This window comes from Rutidosis leptorrhynchoides, chromosome 4 (genome assembly GCF_046630445.1).
Source record: "Rutidosis leptorrhynchoides isolate AG116_Rl617_1_P2 chromosome 4, CSIRO_AGI_Rlap_v1, whole genome shotgun sequence".
Classification (NCBI taxonomy): Eukaryota; Viridiplantae; Streptophyta; class Magnoliopsida; order Asterales; family Asteraceae; genus Rutidosis; species Rutidosis leptorrhynchoides.
Window position 1 is genome coordinate 581,769,922 of NC_092336.1, and position 24,366 is coordinate 581,794,287.

Consider the following 24,366-nt stretch of genomic DNA (forward strand, 5'->3'; position numbering starts at 1 on the left):
AGCATTAACGCAAAAAGGGAAGAAATACGAATGGACCTCGGAGTAGGAGAACACATTTCAATTACTGAAGAAGAAGTTAACTACGGCGCCTATTTTATCGTTACCTGAAGGGAACGATGATTTTGAAATATATTGTGACGCTTCGCGACAAGGTTTTGGTTGTGTTCTTATGCAACGAAAGAAAGTTATTGCATACGCATCTCGACAATTGAAGATTCACGAGCGGAATTATACGACGCATGATCTAGAACTGGGAGCAGTCGTGTTTGCGTTAAAGATATGGAGACACTACTTATATGGGGTTAGATGCACTGTGTTTACTGATCATAAAAGTCTTCAACATATTTTCGATCAGAAACAGCTGAACATGAGGCAACGTAGGTGGGTCGAGCTGATAAACGACTACGATTGTGAGATTCGCTATCATCCCGGGAAAGCGAATGTAGTGGCTGACGCATTAAGCAGAAAGGAACGAGAACCAATTCGAGTGCGAGCGATGAACATAAAAATTCGCATGAATCTCAACTCACAAATCAAAGAAGTTCAACGAGAAGCACTTACTAAAGAAAACATAAGAAATGAAATAATGAAGAAGTATGAGAAGCAACTCGTTATACGGGAAGATGGAATTCGATATTTTGCAAATCGTATTTGGGTACCGAAGTTGGGTGGATTAAGGAAGTTGATATTGAACGAGGCACATAAGACAAGATACTCGATACATCCTGGAGTTGGAAAGATGTACCAAGATCTTAAGACACGTTATTGGTGGCCTAATTTAAAGACAGACGTTGCAACATATGTTGGGGAATGTTTAACTTGTTCCAAAGTCAAAGCTGAACACCAAAAGCCGTCAGGGTTACTTCAACAACCAGAAATCCCAGAATGGAAATGGGATGGTATTACCATGGATTTCATCACGAAGTTACCAAAGACTGCCTGGGGATACGACACCATTTGGGTGATTGTTGATCGTCTCACCAAGTCTGCACATTTCTTGCCTATAAAGGAAACGGATAGAATGGAGAAACTATTACGATTGTATATAAAGGAAATTGTTTCAAGGCATAGAATACCTATTTCCATTATATCCGATCGTGATAGTAGATTTACCTCAAAGTTCTGGCAATCACTACAGGAGGCCCTAGGAACTCGTTTGGATATGAGCACCGCATATCATCCGAAAACTGACGGGCAGAGTGAAAGAACAATTCAGACTCTTGAAGACATGCTCAGGGCATGTGTGATCGATTTTGGAAACGGATGGGATAAGTATTTACCGTTAGCAGAATTCTCGTATAATAATAGTTATCATGCGAGCATTAAAGTTGCGCCATTTGAAGCACTGTATGGGAGGAAGTGTAGATCTCCTATCTGTTGGAATGAAGTAGGAGATCGACAATTAACTGGTCCCGAGATCATACATGAAACTACTGAAAAGATAGTACAAATTAAGGAGAGATTGAAAACAGCCCGTAGTCGCCAAAAGAGCTACGCTGATGTTCGAAGGAAACCATTAGAGTTTCAGATCGGTGACATGGTTATGTTAAAGGTATCACCATGGAAAGGTGTAATACGTTTTGGCAAAAGGGGTAAACTGAACCCAAGGTACGTAGGCCCGTTCAAGATCATCGAACGCATTGGACCGGTAGCTTATCGACTCGAGTTACCGCAACAACTCGCCGGAGTACATAATACCTTTCACGTCTCAAACCTTAAGAAGTGTCTTGCAAAGGAAGATTTCACCATTCCTCTTGAAGAAATCCATGTCGACGAGAAACTACAATTCGTCGAAGAACCAATCGAAATCATGGACCGTGAAGTTAAACAGCTCAAGCAGAGCAACATACCGATCGTTAAGGTTCATTGGAATGCTCGAAGGGGTCCCGAGTTTACTTGGGAACGAGAGGATCAGATGAAACAAAAGTATCCACACTTGTTTCTCGATGACGCAAAATAGGTACAATTTTAAAATTTCGGGACGAAATTTATTTAACGGGTAGGTACTGTAATGACCCGCACTTTTTCGATCGTTCTATACTTATAAGATTAATATTTACATAAATTAAACCTTACCAACATGATAAGCAATCCAAATTTTTGAGACTTATGTTTTTGAAATGAGTTTTACACAACGTTTGACCGTCTAGTTTGACCGATGATATCACGAACTATATAACATATGATAATTATACGTTTGTGTATATATATGTATATATACATATTTAACATGATCTAAGGATGTTTTAATATCTCATTTTGTATTAATAACAATAAGTTATAAGTATATTTTGAAACTACTAACTTAAGTTTTCAAAACGATAACCATACGTAACGTTATTTGACATAAATACTTATAACATATAATGTTTATACATATATCGTATATGTAATGTATTTAATCACTTTTAAAGACTTAAATACATAAAACAATATAAGTATATTCACAAAAGATAGCTATATTTGAATTCTCATTCCATTTTTTACAAGATTTTCTATACGTATATCTAGAGTATATGTACTCGTATCATACCTAACCTCTATACGTATTTACTATTGGTATATACACATCAAATCACCACCAACCAGCCCTTGTTCAATACCTTATGTATAAGGTAACTACTTTTGTTATCTAGTATGACAATTTCACATGATTAAAAGATTTTTTCACAAAATTACAAACTTATACACCTTTTACACCACCATTTATACTCCATTCCATTTTCATTTTACTACACATTTCTTTAACCAAAAACACACTCTTAAGAAACTCCATAACCATTCAGCTAGTATCCATGAAGATCTAGCCATAAAAACATCACTTAAACACCATAAGAAAAACCTTACAAAAACACTTCAAGAATCCTTTCAAGAACACAAGTTTACTTCCAATCTTTCATCCAACTCCATCACTCTTTTGGTTCTAGATTTTTTACTTCTCTTTTACAGCAATCTTGTCCAAGTAATTTGAGGTAGTAACTTTGTTTATAACCTTATTCGATTCATATATATATAGCTATCTTATTTTGTGGTATAAAATTTTAACAACAAGAACATAGTTTGAATGTTTTCAAACTTGTTTGCAAACTAAATAGATCCTTCTAACTTAACTTTTAAAACACTTCAAGACCTGTAATATAACATAAATATATGCTAATTTAACAAGGTATAACTTGGTTTTTTAAAGAACACCTTAAAAACTGTTTTTACGACGTCGGAGTGCAACCGGGGGCTTTTTGGGGTTGGATAATTAAAAACCATCTTGACCTTTGAATTGGAGGTTTATATTCTGGAAAAATGATATTTCTTATGAATATGTTAACACATAAAAATTTCATGATTTAATTCAAAGTATAAGTGTTTTTAGAAAAATGGTCATTAAATGATATTTTTGTAACAAAAATGATTAACTTCATAAGTTTCACCAAAGTTTGACCTTTGACCTGTGATTTCGAATACAAACTAAGGTATTTACAGTTTATATTCTTAAAGAGGGACTCGATCCAAGGAAGTGGCAAGTTGAACCAACGAAAACGGAGTTGTAACGAAGAAACTATGACCAAAACAAAATCGGATATCCAAGACTTGTTTAGTCACGAAAATAATTGGAGAAAAATTAAATAAATCACATCTTTTTAAAATAACATGATATTTTATATATATGTACTCATAATTTAATTTTATATGGTTCAGGATCACCCGTAAACAATACGAGAAGATTAATCATAAGATCCCATGATTGTACGCAACACGTCATTTGACAACACCGGTACTTTATGTACGCAACACGTCATTTGACAACACCGGTACCGTGGGTCAAGATTAATCTCGACCAATACATATTCGATGGGGGTTTTATTTATTTCATTGGAGGTTTATTAAACACCTAAAAATGAACCATTAAAATTGAGTTACTAACATCGAGCTGCTAACTACGGACTAAGGAATTATTAAAAGTATTAAAAGTATAACAAGTATATATATGTGACGATTTTTTAAAAAGAAAAGGTATTGATATATTATATATGGATAGGTTTGTGATATCAATCGGAGACCAAGTCGAAATTACATATCTTCAAGACAAAAGTGAGTATATAGTCCCACTTTTAAACTCTAAGTATTTCGGGATGAGAATACATGTATTTTATGTTTTACGTTATGGACACAAGTAACTGAAAAATATATTCTACATTGAGTTGTACCACTGGCATACTTCCCTGTAGCTTGGTAACTATTATTTACAGCGGTATTGTAAACGCGAATCCTGTTGATAGATCTATCGGGCCTGACAACCCCAACCGGACTGGACGACCAGTATTCAACGGTTGCACAGTACTTCGTTTCGTAACTACACTTGGTACGGTGTAGTAAGATTTCATAATAAAGGGAATATGCGACGTGATTAAATGTTAAGTATGGTTACCAAGTGCTCAACCACTTAGAATATTTTTATTAAAATGTTTATATATGAAATCTTGTGGTCTATATATATATTGCTGCCGGCATTAAACCTATATCTCACCAACTTTATGTTGACGTTTTAAGCATGTCCATTCTCAGGTGATAATTAGAAGCTTCCGCTGCAACATGTTGAATTTAAACAAGATCTTGAGTATGCATATTTGTGTCAAAAATAAAACTGCATATCGGAGGATTTGTAATGTAAAATATGCTAGAAATCGTATTGTTATCATCACATGTAAAGTTTGTAAGTCTAAGATTATCGCTAAACGATAATCATCTTTATATTGTCTAAAGCTTGTATTATCATAAGAGTTATGGTTTGTAATGTAAAATAAATGCAGTTGTTCTTTTAAAAATGTCGCATATAGAGGTCAATACCTCGCAATGAAATCATACGTTATCTAACACGTTCTTATGGTTAAGGACGGGTTATGACAAAGACTGCATTATTACATTTTGGAAATTCATTCGAAATCAAAATATGGTGAAAAAGATGAATGTACAGAGTGTCGAGCTTCATCTTCTTTTTATTTCTGTTTTCAAATCCTGATTTGCAGTGTAAACTAGTATTATATATAATGTGTTAGTACATAATTTAACAGTAAAACTAGATTCTAATTGATTTATGAAATTGACCGGGATCGATTTATAGACAAGGAGTACTCACAATTCAATCAACGAATAAAAAAAAAGAAACAGACATATACAATCAAACAAAATTTGTTACCTGTCCTTGTTATATGCTTATATATAATTAATTTTAATTTTATTAATTAATATAAATATATTAATAATAATAATACTAATTAATAATATTTATATCAAAATAATAATAATAATAATAATAATAATAATAATAATAATAATAATAATAATAATAATAATAATAATAATAATAATAATAATAATAATAATAATAATAATAATAATAATAATAATAATAATAATAGAAATACTAATATTATTTATGATAATAATAATAATAGATTGTATTCTTTGTAATAATAATAACTATATAAATGATAATTTTATCAAAAAAATATACTAATAATAATAATAAGAATTATATTATTGATGATACCATTAATTACAATTATATTAGAAATAATATAACAATGTATTTATATATACATATTTTCATATTACTATTACATATATATATTTTTAATATTGAGAGTGATTATTATATTACTACAACAATATAATTTATAATAAAACTTGTTATATTAATTGTTAATATTAAATAAAGTTATAACTTTACTACTAGTTATAGTGATAATGATATTAACAATGATATCAATAACATTAATAAGTATACAAATCAGATATATTAAATTCAATATTATAATTTTAGTAATTCTGATATTAGTATTATTAGTAGCAATGAATGTATTAATAATATAATGATTACGATTAAACTTGTAATTACATTTAAACATTAATATTATATATTATACGATAACATATGTCGAATATTTATTATTTATACATTGTATATATATTACCATATACTCTTAATTATTAATAAGAATCATATCTATATTTATTCATTTTTAAATTACACTTACTTATTTTTGTAGCTCATTTTACATATTTAGTTCAAATGTTTAAATTTTATTTTATAATTTTAAATTATTATATATAAACTTACATCTATATATACTTATATATATATATATATATATATATATATATATATATATATATATATATATATATATATATATATATATATATATATATATATATATATATATATATATATATATATACATATTTATTTGCAAACTATGGTTCGTGAATCGTCGGGCATAATCAAAGGTCAACTGAATCCATATAAATAGTTCAAAGGTCAAATGTATGCACGAACACAGTTCAAGGTTTATGAGACTTCAACATTACAAACTTTGCTTATCATATCAGAACATATGAAGATTAAGTTTAAATTTGGTCGGAAATTCCCGGGTCGTCACAGTACCTACCCGTTAAAGAAATTTCGTCCCGAAATTTGAAGGTGGTCGTCATGGTTAACAATAGAAATGTTTTCATGACGAAAAATGAGTTGATAAATAGAATTTTATCATTATTGATTAATACAGATAAAATAAATCGATTATTCAAAGATTACGAGTGAAGCCATCACAAAATAGTGAAATGAAAGGAAAATAAGATTCGCCTTAGCTTTTGATGTAGTCAGGGTTGGATTCCTGAATTCAAGGGATTTAAAGAAAATCTTCCAAATCTAAAAGATTTGATTCTTCGGCGAGTAAGAAAATTAGGATTCTCTAATAAAATGCAGAGTTCTGCCTTGATTTTTCTATCAGATTTTTCACTATAAATTAACTTCTTCCGTTCCATTACTTTTACCACTCCTATGTTAAATTCCCAAATTCAAAAGATTGTGTAAATGCTTAATCCAGTTCTGATCTTTGTCCTTATTCTGACTATCGCAATAATCATTCTCCTTTTCTAACTTCCACCAGAGGAATCCATTTATTTCTACTATGCTCTAGGGATTACTGTATTTATAATCCTCCTATGTCTTTATATTGCTATACGCACTGATATCTACGGTTTGTAATTCCGGTGTTGTTGTTGGGCTTTATATTTTCCCTTATGTATCGGAACTTCATGCTCTTGTTTTCTCATCCTGACTTTAAATCAAGCGAATAATGGTCCAGAATTCGCAGATATAATTTTCGGAATGAACACAGTTAATGTTCTAGAAAAGAAATGGTAATAGTACAATCTGACTTGTCAAATTACCAGAATTCAAGGGAAAGATAGGACTATCAAGAAAATATGTTCTTGATATGTTTATATATCAGATAAAATGTAAGAGTCGTATAACATGGCACATGATGACGTTATAATCTGTGAATCATCATGTCCCATTTAGAAACTCAGCATGACTTAATGTAATATAATCACGTTGATCAAGTGTCATTATATTATACTAATTCATGCATCAGTTCCCAACATTACTTCAATAACATACATATTTTAAGCTCGAAGTTTACAGAATATAGAAACTAACAGTTTCTATATGATGTAATACTGATAGCACGAAGAGATTAATGATTTCAGATAAGAATAATTATAAAAATATCTTCAGAAATATGGAGGATATTTATAATGAAAAATACGATGATATCTTGGAATTTCTAATATCGAAGGATGGTGAAGAAGATTTGTTCGCCAGAGTTTGGAGTCAGAAGCAAGGTATTCGTTAAAGATTTTATCAGAAACAGAATCATCAGGATTCTTAATGTACAAGTTTAGTCCTTGTGATTCGTTCAGAAACTCCTTCGTGGTTTGCTCAATCTATTTTTCAGTACCAAATTTTATATCGAACGTTCCTAACACTCCCTTCTTTATCATCAAACTTTTTGCCGTTTAGACCATCTATAATTTTTCTGTTTCCTCTGCATTTAATGCTAATATATCTGAGTCATCGATTATCAATCCGTGGTGGTTTCAAGAGAATTGTGTTTTTAGATGATTAAACGCCGAGGGTAATATGGTGGAATATAAAAGGTTCTCTGGTAACAATAAATGAGCACGCATATATATCAAGGTTATAATAAGGTTGTTTTGAATGAAGAGTTGAAGTTGTCTTGATGGAGCTGTGACAAAATTGGCTACTTTGAAAAGGGATCGCAAAGTGTGTGAGGATAAAAAATTTTCACATTTTGAATAAAATCATACGGACTTAAATAAAATCATACGGATCGCAAAATATTAATATGTGCGAGTTGACTAAAGGGTTATCGATGAAGAACCCCTCCAGTCGTATGATTAACCATATGACTAGAAGACAGTGATATATATATATATATATATATATATATATATATATATATATATATATATATATATATATATATATATATATATATATAATCATACGGACTTAAATAAAATTTTCACATTTTGATTGGAGGGGTTCTTCATCGATAACCCTTTAGTCAACTCGCACATATTAATATTGTCTACCATTTGGTTTGAACTCATAATTTTGTAATTAGAAAGAAACTCTGAAACTGCAAACGTTAGCATAATGTTTTGTAGTCATTACCAATTTCATTATGTTATTTGATGCAATTCGTCACTCTTTATGATGATTTGTATATCATGTTTTTAATCTACACAATTTATTACTCCAAACTTTTTATGTTGTACATACTTTGTAAAACATACTTGATAGTATTGGCTGTGGAGTATGTAATTAAAATTGGTTGTGCATGAAATTGCTAGTCGTATCCTTACCCAAATCACTCATCTCTCAAAAATTGATCAACAAACGTGTAATCAAATCCAAAAGACATCAATGATTACTCTCAACATATCAAATGTTACACAAATGCACATCAATGATTACTCTCATGAATTAAACGATAAAATGAACATTATGGCTCGAATGCACATAGACGTTTCTAATGGTTTCTTATAGAGATTCATCGTATTTGGACATCCATAAAACATCTTTTAATGATTCTAAAAATCATATGTGTTTTCACTGTTTGGCATTTGACTGCCCAAGTCCACTAATTTATCGTACGTATAATTAAATAAAATCTCCCTCGTGCGAAAATAGAGAATGGGGAAAATGGTAGAGTTAATTAAATGGACCACACATCATTTATTCATTTTTTTTTTTATTATTAGACACATTCAAAATTCAAAATGGTTGTTAATTAATTAAAAAAAGAAGTTAAGATTACGACTAAAATTTATTTATATTATTAATATAATAATGACAGGTTAACACATCACCACCGTGTGCAAGAGACTCACTGCCACGTGATAAACCGTTATTAGCACGAGCTGTTGCCAATCCATCCATGCTTTTCACACTTGTACAGTTGTACTCATCTAAAATGACTCAAACCTCCGTTACATTTTCCGTTAACTTAATTACTACGGAGTAACGATTAATCACGAACAAGCGAACAACCACCATAAGAAATTAAGAAGAGTACATTCAAAACTAATCTTAACGCCGTTAATTCACATTCCCAAGTTTCCTCCTCACATTTTTTTCATCCCCTTCCCCTGCTACTTATATATAATATATCCGAGTATTTAACAAGATTATCAAACGATATCAACAAATTTAAATCACACAAATATGGCATATATTCCAACGAGATTCAAGCGAATCACAGCAGCGTTTGACGATGATGCTAGGGCACGATTATGCCAGAGTAGTAGCGGAAGCGAGCATTTGGCCGAGAACTCGGTGACGGATCTTTCCGATTTAGTTGACTCGTTTTTTGAAGTAGATGTTAACGATCGATTTGAATCCAACGTTGAAAAACGTCTTGAAGAGAAGGCATCTCAGGATGCGGGCGGATTTTTAGGTACCGATACTGATACTAAAGAAACGCTGATTGAATTGATCGGTGGTAGTAACGATGATGAAGATGACCGTACGAAACGTGCAATTCGTTTCGAGTTAGAAACTGTGTGTTGGAATTTGAATGATGCTTCAAATAAGAGAAATATAATGACTTTACTTCGTCAAAAAGGATTCGATGCAGGTGACGGTTACTCCAATCACATTCACATTTAATATTAATTAACAAAATTATTTAAAGTATTTAAGTAATTACTTTGTCAAAAGTTGAATTATTGTTGTTTAAAATTGGTGTTGTGATATATGAATTTAGGTCTTTGTAAGTCACGATGGGGGAAAACAGGAGGGCATCCAGGTGGTGAATACGAATACGTCGACGTTTTATTATCAGGTGACCGTTACATTGTTGAAGTATCAATAGGAGCTGAATTTACAATCGCACGGCCGACTAAAGCTTACGAATCGTTACTCGATATAATGCCGAAATTTATGGTGATTAAACCTAATGAATTAAAGAAGGTAGTTAGGCTAATGTGCGCTGAGATGAGAACGTCACTAAGATCACGAGAAATGTTGATATCGCCTTGGAGAAAAAACGGATACATGCAATCGAAATGGTTCGGATCGTATAAAAGGACAACGAACTTTATAACCGCGGTGGTGGGAAACGGTGAGGGTGAGTTTACCGGTTAGAGTTTGTTAGGGTTTGAGTATTCAGCGGCGGTTGGTGGTGGTAGAAGTAATTGTAGGAAGGTGGTTGGGAGATTGCATGTGGTTAGTAATTTCAAAGCTCGATTGTTGAGTGGCGTGTCTTAGTAGATCGAGGGGTGTAAGTGTAAAATCTTTTTAATAGTTTATTGTTTTAGACGAATTTGGATAAGGTTTATTTTTAGGGGGATGATTCTCACACACACTTTTTTAATCTTCACACACCTATTTTAACCTTTTACTCTTCTAATAATATTCAATTGGTGTGTGAGGATCAAAAAAGTGTGTGTGAGAATCATCTCCCTTATTTTTATTACATGTATGTACGTACGAATGTACACTTTAGACCATCTTTATCGGCGTGTTGGCGTGTTACTGGGTAGGGGTGGGGTGCTTGATGAGCGTGCTAGTAAACTGGTAAATAATGGGGTGGAGTGTTAAGTAGCGTGTTGGGTGATGTGTTAAAATCTGATTGAAAGTTGGGTGAAATAGTGAATAAAAAATAATAAAAATAAAAAACTGACCAATAAAAAAAAGAAAAATTGTGGCACGTGCTTGCTTCTACGTGTAAGTTTGACGCACGCCAGAAGCACACAAACAAACACACTGGGGCTATTAGGCGTGTTAGGCAAGCACGGGTGCAACACGCTTGCGTTAAACGTGGTCTTAATGTTTATCTTTTTCTTTTGTAGCAGAGATACCGAGTAATAATTTTTTTCTTTTTTCTTTTCTTGGAAAAGCAAAAGAAATTTTATTGCTATGAAGAATTTACAGAGTGAAACATACACACAAACCCAACAGGCCCCCAGGATTAAACATTTACATAGTGAAGCATGATAATTTTATTAATTAATATAAACTTCTATCGAATTAAATCAGAATAAGTTATCAATATGTAAGCAAAACAGAATTAAATCATCATTGCAAAAACACTAACATCATCGATGTCACACCCCCAAATAGGGCCTGGGGTATTTGTGACTAATTATATCAAATCACAGTTGTATAAACGAGAACGACTCTATATGAGACGTTTTATTGAGTTTTGCAGCGAAAGATAAATAGATTACATTGTATTTAAAGCATTAAATGTTTTTAGATGAATTGATAAGTAATGCATGAAGACTCCAAGCATTGGCAAGAAATCATCATCAAAGCAGCAGATATACAGCAAAAAAATTTCCGAAATTTACGGAGGATATATTCGTCTCCTCGAATACGTATATATAGCAAAAAAAAATTCGCAATTTACGGAGAAAATTTAGAAAAAGTGTTTAGACAAAGTTTATTGGAATAGATATGATAAGATATGATTTGTCTATACTCCATTTATGTAATAATTGCAGTATGACGTGTCTAGATTAAAAATGATAAGTATGTAATCAGATAATCTTTCGATAAAAGACTTTCAATTCGTAATGGCCTATTCAGGTCTAGGGGCTTGAGCTATAGGATCCTTTAAATCGGTAATCCAAACCCTTCCATTCTAGAGTTTCGTAGACGCCACTCGTCAAGAAAATTCAATAATAAAAAATAACGAGAAAGCAAAGATTTTGAAAGTAATGAATATGAATAGTAGAGATTTCAAAAATCATGGATAACATTTCATGTAATACATATGTAATACACAACACCATGATAGATGGCAAAGGAATGTCGAGAACGGTATCGCATTTAAATGTGGTGGTGGAATTGGATAGTACTTAGGAAAGTGAGCAGAGTTCTTAGATTGGCTTGACATTCTAAGGAAGATTAAAAAATTTAATAAGCATAGTTTCTAAGGTATAGTGTAGCATTTAACAATTAAAGGCAACAATTAAAGGCACTATGGTCAAGGAAAGTTGTAGTCCTACATTGTTAAGGTACCTAATTGTATAAGGCACACTTAAAATGCAATCCTGGTTCTCTACAACAATACTGCTCTGATACCAAACTGTCACACCCCCAAATAGGGCCTAGGATATTTGTGACTAATTATATCAAATCACAGTTGTATAAACGAGAACGACTCTATATGAGACGTTTTATTGATTTTTGCAGCGGAAGATAAATAGATTACATTGTATTTAAAGCATTAAATGTTTTTAGATGAATTGATAAGTAATGCATGAAGACTCCAAGCATGGCAAGAAATCATCATTAAAGCAACAGATATACAGCGGAAGCAATATTTAAGTACCTGAGAATAAACATGCTTAGAAAGTCAACACGAGGTTGAGTGAGTTCATAGGTTTGTCATAAATAATAATTTCAATAATAGATCACAAGATTTAATATAATAAAAGACGATATATTATATATATCAAAAGTATGCCAAGAGCGTATAATATCAAAACTAAACGATTTTACCCCGTAACAATACATATGTAATTGTCGAGATCATTATTATACCACCAATTGACCTGAGGTCAACAGTGCGGGACGTTACTCCCAATAGCGCTATTTATAATAATTTCGTTTGCCTCTTTAGTTCATCTAGCAATTAATGATATTACAAAGCAGGGATTTGCATGTTTCAAATGAACACAATAAAAATACTCATGCTGGTCGCATAATAAGTTTGAACTTGTGTCTACTAGTTATAAAAATAGTACATGTATTGTCAGCCCAAAAATATAGATAAAAATGGAGCAAATGAAACTCACCTTAAAATAGCACATCAAAGATTTCACTAGGAAGTAGCTGTAATTGAAGTATACCGAAAATCTCAACCTAGAGATAGAATGTACGATCAGATGTTGTCTAATAGACATAAGTATAGTAACTATACTAATGATAATGGTTTTCTAAAAGAAATTCCATTTTCGGAAAGGTTACTATCTATGGAAAGTTTTCACTTTCAGTAACTTTCCAATTATAGAAAGTTTTGGTTATAATCTTTAACAAGACGTTGTACGACTCTCTCAAATCTTGTTGCTATCATACAAGTCACTTGAATGATCAGTTGTTAACGGGCGCCCAGTATTCTTGACCAGAATCTATGTCATGGCATTCGAAATCCACAAGCAGTTCCCACAAGGCAACAAGGACCACCCTAGGCCATATGTAGCGGTGAGGTTCATATATAGTGCACGTTATCTTGATTATAACCTTCACGTATTATAGGTGTATAAAATTTTATTGTATAGTTAAGTTATATATATATATATATATATATATATATATATATATATATATATATATATATATATATATATATATATATATATATATAGTGGTAGGATCAAGAGGGAAGTAACCATTCGGGGGGAAGCGGGGGGAAGCAAAAACTTTTTTTTTTTTTGTTTTTTGAAAAAAATTTTGTTCACGAACATTATAGATGAGATGAAAATATGAACATTTAGTAGAGACACTTTTTGATAAATGTTTTTATTTTGGCGGGAAAACGCTCGAAGAAGTAATATATAACAATTATCGTGTTTTTTCGAGCGTATTTTAAGGTTTTAGCTATTGGGGTTTAGATATTAGGGTTTAGATATTAGGGTTTATAGGGTTTAGATATTAGGGTTTAGAAATTTAGGGTTTAGGGTTTAGATTTAGGGTTTAGATTTAGGATTTAGATTGAGTTTTTAACACGAACGGTTTAGAGTTTAGGGTTTAGGGTTTAGGGTTTGGTGTTTTGGGTTTATGGAATAAACCCAAAACACCAAACCCTAAACCCTAAACTCTAAATCGGGCTAAATTTTACTTCACAAAACATGAAGAAAAAAAATGTTCATATTCTTCACGAACAATATTATATTAAATGTTATTTTTGTCGATCGTTTTTCCGCCTAAATAATAAAATTCATCACGAGGTGTCTCTTCTAAATGTTCATATTTTCGTGTGATCTTGATTCCGGAAAAAAAATTCAAAAAAAACGAATTTTTTTTTTTTGCTTCCCCCCGCTTCCCCCCGATTGGTTACTTCCCCATTGATCATGCCCCTATATATATATATATATATATATATATATATATATATATATATATATATATATATATATATATATATATATATATACTATTAGTATTACATAATTATTAATAGTTTTATAATTATATACGCATTATTATTCAAGCTATAATTACTATATTGACTTAGATTAATTTAATATTTATAATATACTAATTATTAACACATACAATATATAACATAATTGGTTATACTATTTGTTATTTAATTTACAAGATACTTAATAATATAGTACTTTATTAACTTAATATTATTCATAAACACCTAAATAATTAATTAAATACCTAATAATCATATACATAATTTTTATAGTCTTAGTTAATTATAAAAATCAGTAGAAAAATTTAAGAAAGTATTTTATTACAATTTTGTATTTATATATTTTTTTATTCGTAATTTAATCACAAAACAAGTTTAATTCTACATAAAATATCAAATAAACATAAATAATTATTTTTAAAATTTTTATAAGTTTCTTACAGTTAAATAATCTGTAGAAAAATATTTATATAAATATTTATTTATTTTTACAATTATTTCCTTATTTACCTCCTGTTTACATAATAATAGTATTTAATTATGTAATAATTATTAATTCGACCCATAAATTAATTTTTATAATTTTTTCAGACCTAGAAAAAGTTTATGAACCCATAAAAATTAATTTTTTATTTTTATTTACTGTGTATATTTTTATTACGAATTTTATATAATTTTCGTGTTTAATTAGTATTTAATTCGTAATTAACTATAAATAATATTCCAAAACTTATCATAATTATTTTTATAAGTACTACTACTGTTCTAAATAATTTCCAAACAAATACTACTGATGTGAATATTTATTAACAATTTAAAATAACAATTGGGTAAAAATACATGAAATAAATAAAATGAATAAAAATGAATAAGAAAATGAAAAGGAAATATTACCTCAAGAGTTCTTCAAGTTTTTAGAGAGGGAATTTTGGTGTGATTTGTGAATGCGAAACTAGGAGTCCAGAGGTGTTTATATAGTGCAAGTATTAGAGTGTTAGTCAACATAAGGATGTTCTAATTTATGATTTTATTTTATTTTATAATTCTTTTAGTCAACAATAGGTGGTACTAGTTTATACTTTTTTTTAGTCAACATAAGGGATGTATTTGTTTAAGATTCTTTAGTCTTATTATTATTATTATTATTATTATTATTATTATTATTATTATTATTATTATTATTATTATTATTATTATTATTATTATTATTATTATTATTATTATTATATAATTTTTTTTTTACATTTACTACATGATAAGTATTATTTTCTTTTTACTAATTCATGACTTGTATTTTTTTTTATTTAGTTCCCAATTGTTTTATTATTTATATAAATGTTACTTTTTATTTATTACTTATAGATTAATAGTTATAATATTACAGAAATGCATAATTATTTATGAATAATTGTTCGTGAGTCGTCGTAACTAGTCGAAGTTAGGTTTAAATTTAGTTGGAAATTTCCGAGTTGTCACAATACCTACCCGTTAAAAGAAATTTCGTCCCGAAATTTGATTGTGGTCATCATGGCTAACAATAAAAATGTTTTCGTGACGAATATGAGTTGATAAATAGAGTTTTATCACTATTGAGTAATATATATAAAACGATTCGATTACAGGAAGAGTATAAACGAAGCTATCGTAAAAGATTGAAATGAAGAAATATCTGTTTGCTTTAACTTTTGACGTAGTCACGATTGATTTCCAGAATTCAAGGGATTAAAGGAAATCTTCGTAATCTATAAGATTTGATTCTCCGGTAATTTAAGGAAATTGGGATTTGATTAAATGCGGTGAATTGCCTCGATTGTTGTGTCTGGAATTTCGCTATAAATTAGCTTTCTCCGTTTCATTATCTTCACCACTTCTGTACTTTCTTTCTCAATTCATACTTCCAAAAGATTCGTCAATATACTTCATCCAGTTCTAATTCTGGATATAGTCCTGACTTTTATATCTATCGTTCTTCTTTTTCATCTGTCACCATAGAAGTCAGTTTACTTCTACTATGCTCTTGGATTTATTGTGTTTTTAGTTCTCCCGTGCCTTTATATTGCTATATGCATTGATATACACGGTTTGTAATTTCGGTGTCGTTATCGGGCTTTATATTTTCTCTTATATGTCGAAGCTTCATGCTTTTGTAAAGCAAGTAATGGTCCAGAATTCGTAGGTATGAAGTTTCAAATGAATCTAATGTTCTAATCAGAAAGGAACGTAATATCACAATTTGATTTGTTAAATTACCAAAATTAATGAGGATAGAACTATCAAGAATATATTTTCTTGATATGTTCAGAGGTTAAGTAGAATGTAAGAGTCGTGTAACATGGCAAATGATGATTTATAAAGTCTATGAATCATCATCTTCCATTAAAAATTTAGCATGACTTACTGTAATATAATCACGTTGGCCTGGCGTCATTATATTATACTAACTCATGCTTCAATTCCCAACACTTCTTCAAAACATTTATAATTTAAACTTGAATTTTACAGAATATAGAAACTAAAACAGTTTCCTTTATGATGTAATAAAGATATCGCAAAGAGATAATTAATTGCGGACAAGAATTGTTATGAAGATATCTTCAGAAATGTAGAGGATATTTATAACGAAGGATACGATGATATCTTAGAATTTCTAAAATCGAAAGATAATGAAGAAATTCTTCTGTAAGGATTTAGAATGTGTAAGGAGATTATATGTCTTCTGTAATTTCCATCAGAAATCGAATCATCTAGATTCTTTAAGTAAAGGTTTAGTCTTTGTGATTTATCCACAGCTTTCTTCATGTTTTGCTCAATCCGTTTCTCAATACCAGATTTTCTTTTGAGCTTTTCCAACACACAATTCTTTATTATCAAGCTTTTGATTATTAAGACTATCTATAGCTTTTGCTGCTTCGTCAGCATTATTAAGGTTAACGAATCTGAATCGTTGGTTATAGTTCTGAGGTGTTTTCAAGAATTTTGAATTTGAGCGTTGAACGCAGGATGTAACTAGAAATGTTGTAAATCTCAAAAGTAATGAATGATGGTTTCGGTGGTTTGATGTGATAAGAATGCGAATGAATATAATTTACGAATGTAGTGATCTTAGAAAGATAACACCTGCTCAAGCTTTGGATGTCCAATTGAATTTGAATGAAAATGGTTGTTCTTCGGTGAACAGATACATATATCTGTGGATGTGAGTAGGATAGTTAATGTCTGCTGAATCAGAATTGAAGATTGTACAGTGTAACATATTAATGTGAATTCTAAATATTTCTTGGGTATTACCTACCCGTTAAAATATTTTTAACATCAACAGTTTGTACAAAAGAATTTGAATATATACCCACATATATATTTTCTTCAGATGTAAATCATGGATTTAATGAGTTAATATCATATTAGTCTCATCTGATTTGAGGTTAGAACAAGAATAAATAATCTCCAAAAACTTTTAGAAACTACATATTCTCTGCATAGTATTTCTTCAATGTAGTTATGAATCAATACTTCATCGTTTATTGTTACTGGTATTCCTTGGTGCGTATGATGTTGATGTTGGAGGTACCGAGTGTGATGTTGAGGCGTGAGATGCGGATGTTATTGTTGGTGGTGCTGGTGCTGTTGGTGGTGATGCGGATGGTGCTTACAGTGCTTGTGGTGTCGGTGATGTTGGTGGTATTGATGGTACTGATGGTACTGCTGATGCTTGTAGATATTGCACCATATTCTCCAGAGCCACTATTCGAGCACGAAACTCGTTGACTTCTTCTATTATTCCGGGATGATTGGCGGTTCGGACAAGCAGATGAATAAGATCTAGAATTCTAGATATTATATATTCGTGACGGGATATCCTGGAAATCAGGGTGAAAATAGTGTTCCGAACTGGTTCGCCGGTAAGTGCTTCAGGTTCTTCGTCAATAGGGCAATGTAGTGGGTGAAAAGGAACACCTTCCTCACTTTTCCATTGATTAAGTCGACTACAAACCCATCCCCAATCCATCCAGAAAAGATGATGACTGATTGGTTCGTTCGTTCCGGTTACGCTGCCCGTGGAGCTCGAGGAATCAAGTGAGTAATCCATATTATGTGATTGGAATTAGGGTTTGATATGAAATGAGTATTGAATACTGAATGATATATTCATCTCCTCGAATACGTATATATAGCAAAAAAAAATCCGCAATTTACGGAGGAAATTTAAAAAAAGTGTTTAGACAAAGTTTATTGGAATAGATATGATAAGATATGATTTGTCTATACTCCATTTATGTAATAATTGCAGTATGACGTGTCTAGATTAAAAATGATAAGTATGTAATCAGATAATCTTTCAATTAAAGACTTTCAATTCGTAATGGCCTATTCAGGTCTAGGGGCTTGAGCTATAGGATCCTTTATATCGGTAATCCAAACCCTTCCATTCTAGAGTTTTGTAGACGCCACTCGTCAAGAAAATTCAATGATCAAATACAACGAGAAAGCAAAGATTTTGAAAGTAATGAATAGGAATAGTAGAGATTTCAAAAATCATGGATAACATTTCATGTAATACATATGTAATACACAACACCATGATAGATGGCAAAGGAATGTCGAGAACGGTGTGGCATTTAAATGTGGTGGTGGAATTGGATAGTACTTAGGAAAGTGAGCAGAGTTCTTAGATTGGCTTGGCATTCTAAGGAAGATTAAAGAATTTAATAAGCATAGTTTCTAAGGTATAGTGTAGCATTTAACAATTAAAGGCAACAATTAAAGGCACTATGGTCAAGGAAAGTTGTAGTCTTACATTGCTAAGGTACCTAATTGTGTAAGGTACACTTAAAATGCAATCCTGGTTCTCTACAACAATACTGCTCTGATACCAAACTGTCACACCCCCAAATAGAGCCTGGGGTATTTGTGACTAATTATATCAAATCACAGTTGTATAAACGAGAACGACTCTATATGAGACGTTTTATTGAGTTTTGCAGTGGAAGATAAATAGATTACATTGTATTTAAAGCATTAAATATTTTTAGATGAATTGATAAGTAATGCATGAAGACTCCAAGAATGGCAAGAAATCATCATCAAAGCAGCATATATACAGCGAAAGCAATATTTAAGTACCTGAGAATAAATATGCTTAAAAATTCAATACGAGGTTGAGTGAGTTCATAGGTTTGTCATAAATAATAATTTCAGTAATAGATCACAAGATTTAATATAATAAAAGACGATATATCATATATATATCAAAAGTATGCCAATAGCGTATAATATCAAAACTAAACGATTTTACCCCGTAACAATACATATGTAATTGTCGAGATCATTATTATACCACCAATTGACCTGAGGTCAACAGTGCGGGACGTTACTCCCAATAGCGCTATTTATAATAATTCTGTTTGCCTCTTTAGTTCATCTAGCAATTAATGATATTACAAAGCAGGGATTTGCATGTTTCAAATGAACACAATAAAAATACTCATGTTGGTCGCATAATAAGTTTGTACTTGTGTCTACTAGTTATAAAAATAGTACATGTATTCTCAGCCCAAAAATATAGATAAAAACGGAGCAAATGAAACTCACCTTAAAATAGCACATCAAAGATTTCACTAGGAAGTAGCTGTAATTGAAGTATACCGGAAATCTCAACCTAGAGATAGAATGTGCGATCAGATGTTGTCTAATAGACATAAGTATAGTAACTATACTAATGATAATGGTTTTCTAAAAGAAATTCCATTTTCGGAAAGGTTACTATCTATGGAAAGTTTCCACTTTTAGTAACTTTCTAATTATAGAAAGTTCGGGTTATAATCTTTAATAAGACGTTGTACGACTATCTCAAATCTTGTTGCTATCATACAAGTCACTTAAATAATCAGTTGTTACCGGGCGCCCAGGATTCTTGACCAGAATCTATGTCATGGCATTCGAAATCCACAAGCAGTTCCCACAAGGCAACAAGGACCACTCTAGGCCATATGTAGCGGTGAGGTTCATATATAGTGCACGTTATCTTGATTATAACCTTCACATATTATAAGTGTATAAACTTTTATTATATAGTTAAGTTAATTATATATATATATATATATATATATATATATATATATATATATATATATATATATATTTACTATTAGTATTACATAATTATTAATAGTTTTATAATTATATACGCATTATTATTAAAGCTATAATTACTATATTGAATTAGATTAATTTAACATTTATAATATACTAATTACTAACACATACAATATATAACTTAATTGGTTATACTATTTGTTATTTAATTTACAAGATACTTAATAATATAGTACTTTATTAACCTAATATTATTCATAAACACCTAAATAATTAATTAAATACCTAATAATCATATACATAATTTTTGTAGTCTTTGTTAATTATAAAAATCAGTAGAAAAATTTAAGAAAGTATTTTATTACAATTTTGTATTTATATTTTTTTATTCTTAATTTAATCACAAAACAAGTTTAATTCTACATAAAATACCAAATAAACATAAATAATTTTTTTTTAAAATTTTTTTATAAGTTTCTTACAGTTAAATAACCTGTAGAAAAATATTTATAGAAATATTTCTGTATTTGTACAATTATTTCCTTATTTACCTCCTGTTTACATAATAATAGTGTTTAATTATGTAATAATTATTAATTCGACCCATAAATTAATTTTTATAATTTTCTCAGACCTAGAAATAGTTTATGAACCCATAAAAATTAATTATTTATTTTTATTTACTGTGTATATTTTTATTATGAATTTTATATGGTTTTCGTATTTAATTAGTATTTAATTCGTAATTAACTATAAATAATATTCCAAAACTTATCATAATTATTTTTATAAGTACTACTACTATTCTAAATAATTTCCAAACAAATACTACTGATGTGAATATTTATTAAAAATTTAAAATAATAATTGGGTAAAAATATAAGAAATAAATAAAATGAATAAAAATGAATAAGAAAATGAAAAGGAAATATTGTAGTGACCCGAACTTTTCCATGTTTATATATATTAATTAAGATTGATATTTACATGATTAAATGTTTCCAACATGTTAAGCAATCAAACTTGTTAAGACTTAATTAATTGAAATAGGTTTCATGTAGACAATTGACCACCCAAGTTGACCGGTGATTCACGAACGTTAAAACTTGTAAAAACTATATGATGACATATATATGGTTATATATATAGTTAACATGATATTATGATAAGTAAACATATCATTAAGTATATTAACAATGAACTACATATGTAAAAACAAGACTACTAACTTAATGATTTTGAAACGAGACATATATGTAACGATTATCGTTGTAACGACATTTAATGTATATATATCATATTAAGAGATATTTGTACATCATAATGTCATGATAATATAATAATTTAAAATCTCTTTTGATATTATAAACATTGGGTTAACAACATTTAACAAGATCGTTAACCTAAAGGTTTCAAAACAACATTTACATGTAACGACTAACGATGACTTAACGACTCAGTTAAAATGTATATACATGTAGTGTTTTAATATGTATTCATACACTTTTTAAAGACTTCAAGACACTTATCAAAATACTTCTACTTAACAAAAATGCTTACAATTACATCCTCGTTCAGTTTCATCAACAATTCTACTCGTATGCACCCGTATTCGTACTCGTACAATACACAGCTTTTAGATGTATGTACTATTGGTATATACACTCCAATGATCAGCTCTTAGCAGCCCATGTGAGTCACCTAACACATGTGGGAACCATCATTTGGCAACTAGCATGAAATATCTCATAAAATTACAAAAATATGAGTAATCATTCATGACTTATTTACATGAAAACAAAATTACATATCCTTTATATCTAATCCATACACCAACGACCAAAAACACCTACAAACACTTTCATTCTTCAATTTTCTTCATCTAATTGATCTCTCTCAAGTTCTATCTTCAAGTTCTAAGTGTTCTTCATAAATTCCAAAAGTTCTAGTTTCATAAAATCAAGAATACTTTCAAGTTTGCTAGCTCACTTCCAATCTTGTAAGGTGATCATCCAACCTCAAGAAATCCTTGTTTCTTACAGTAGGTTATCATTCTAATACAAGGTAATAATCATATTCAAACTTTGGTTCAATTTCTATAACTATAACAATCTTATTTCAAGTGATGATCTTACTTGAACTTGTTTTCGTGTCATGATTTTGCTTCAAGAACTTCGAGCCATCCAAGGATCCATTGAAGCTAGATCCATTTTTCTATTTTCCAGTAGGTTTATCCAAGGAACTTAAGGTAGTAATGATGTTCATAACATCATTCGATTCATACATATAAAGCTATCTTATTCGAAGGTTTAAACTTGTAATCACTAGAACATAGTTTAGTTAATTCTAAACTTGTTCGCAAACAAAAGTTAATCCTTCTAACTTGACTTTTAAAATCAACTAAACACATGTTCTATATCTATATGATATGCTAACTTAATGATTTAAAACCTGAAAACACGAAAAACACCGTAAAACTGGATTTACGCCGTCGTAGTAACACCGCGGGCTGTTTTGGGTTAGTTAATTAAAAACTATGATAAACTTTGATTTAAAAGTTGTTATTCTGAGAAAATGATTTTTATTATGAACATGAAACTATATCCAAAAATTATGGTTAAACTCAAAGTGGAAGTATGTTTTCTAAAATGGTCATCTAGACGTCGTTCTTTCGACTGAAATGACTACCTTTACAAAAACGACTTGTAACTTATTTTTCCGACTATAAACCTATACTTTTTCTGTTTAGATTCATAAAATAGAGTTCAATATGAAACCATAGCAATTCGATTCACTCAAAACGGATTTAAAATGAAGAAGTTATGGGTAAAACAAGATTGGATAATTTTTCTCATTTTAGCTACGTGAAAATTGGTAACAAATCTATTCCAACCATAACTTAATCAACTTGTATTGTATATTATGTAATCTTGAGATACCATAGACACGTATACAATGTTTTGACCTATCATGTCGACACATCTATATATATTTCGGAACAACCATAGACACTCTATATGTGAATGTTGGAGTTAGCTATACAGGGTTGAGGTTGATTCCAAAATATATATAGTTTGAGTTGTGATCAATACTGAGATACGTATACACTGGGTCGTGGATTGATTCAAGATAATATTTATCGATTTATTTCTATACATCTAACTGTGGACAACTAGTTGTAGGTTACTAACGAGGACAGCTGACTTAATAAACTTAAAACATCAAAATATATTAAAAGTGTTGTAAATATATTTTGAACATACTTTGATATATATGTATATATTGTTATAGGTTCGTGAATCAACCAGTGGCCAAGTCTTACTTCCCGACGAAGTAAAAATCTGTGAAAGTGAGTTATAGTCCCACTTTTAAAATCTAATATTTTTGGGATGAGAATACATGCAGGTTTTATAAATGATTTACAAAATAAACACAAGTATGTGAAACTACATTCTATGGTTGAATTATCGAAATCGAATATGCCCCTTTTTATTAAGTCTGGTAATCTAAGAATTAGGGAACAGACACCCTAATTGACGCGAATCCTAAAGATAGATCTATTGGGCCTAACAAACCCCATCCAAAGAACCGGATGCTTTAGTACTTCGAAATTTATATCATATCCGAAGGGTGTCCCGGAATGATGGGGATATTCTTATATATGCATCTTGTTAATGTCGGTTACCAGGTGTTCACCATATGAATGATTTTTTTATCTCTATGTATGGGATGTGTATTGAAATATGAA

The 24,366-nt window shown here is 30.3% G+C and overlaps 1 protein-coding gene across 1 annotated transcript; it reads left to right on the forward strand.

The window, feature by feature from the left end:
• The first annotated feature begins 9,583 nt into the window (after window positions 1–9,583).
• LOC139904395 (uncharacterized) lies at window positions 9,584–10,709 on the forward strand. The gene is made up of 2 exons (XM_071886334.1): window positions 9,584–10,007; window positions 10,137–10,709. Exons 1-2 carry the CDS (start codon window positions 9,596–9,598, stop codon window positions 10,514–10,516), a joined length of 792 nt encoding a protein of 263 aa, XP_071742435.1. The 5' UTR covers window positions 9,584–9,595; the 3' UTR covers window positions 10,517–10,709.
• The last annotated feature ends 13,657 nt before the right edge of the window (window positions 10,710–24,366 follow it).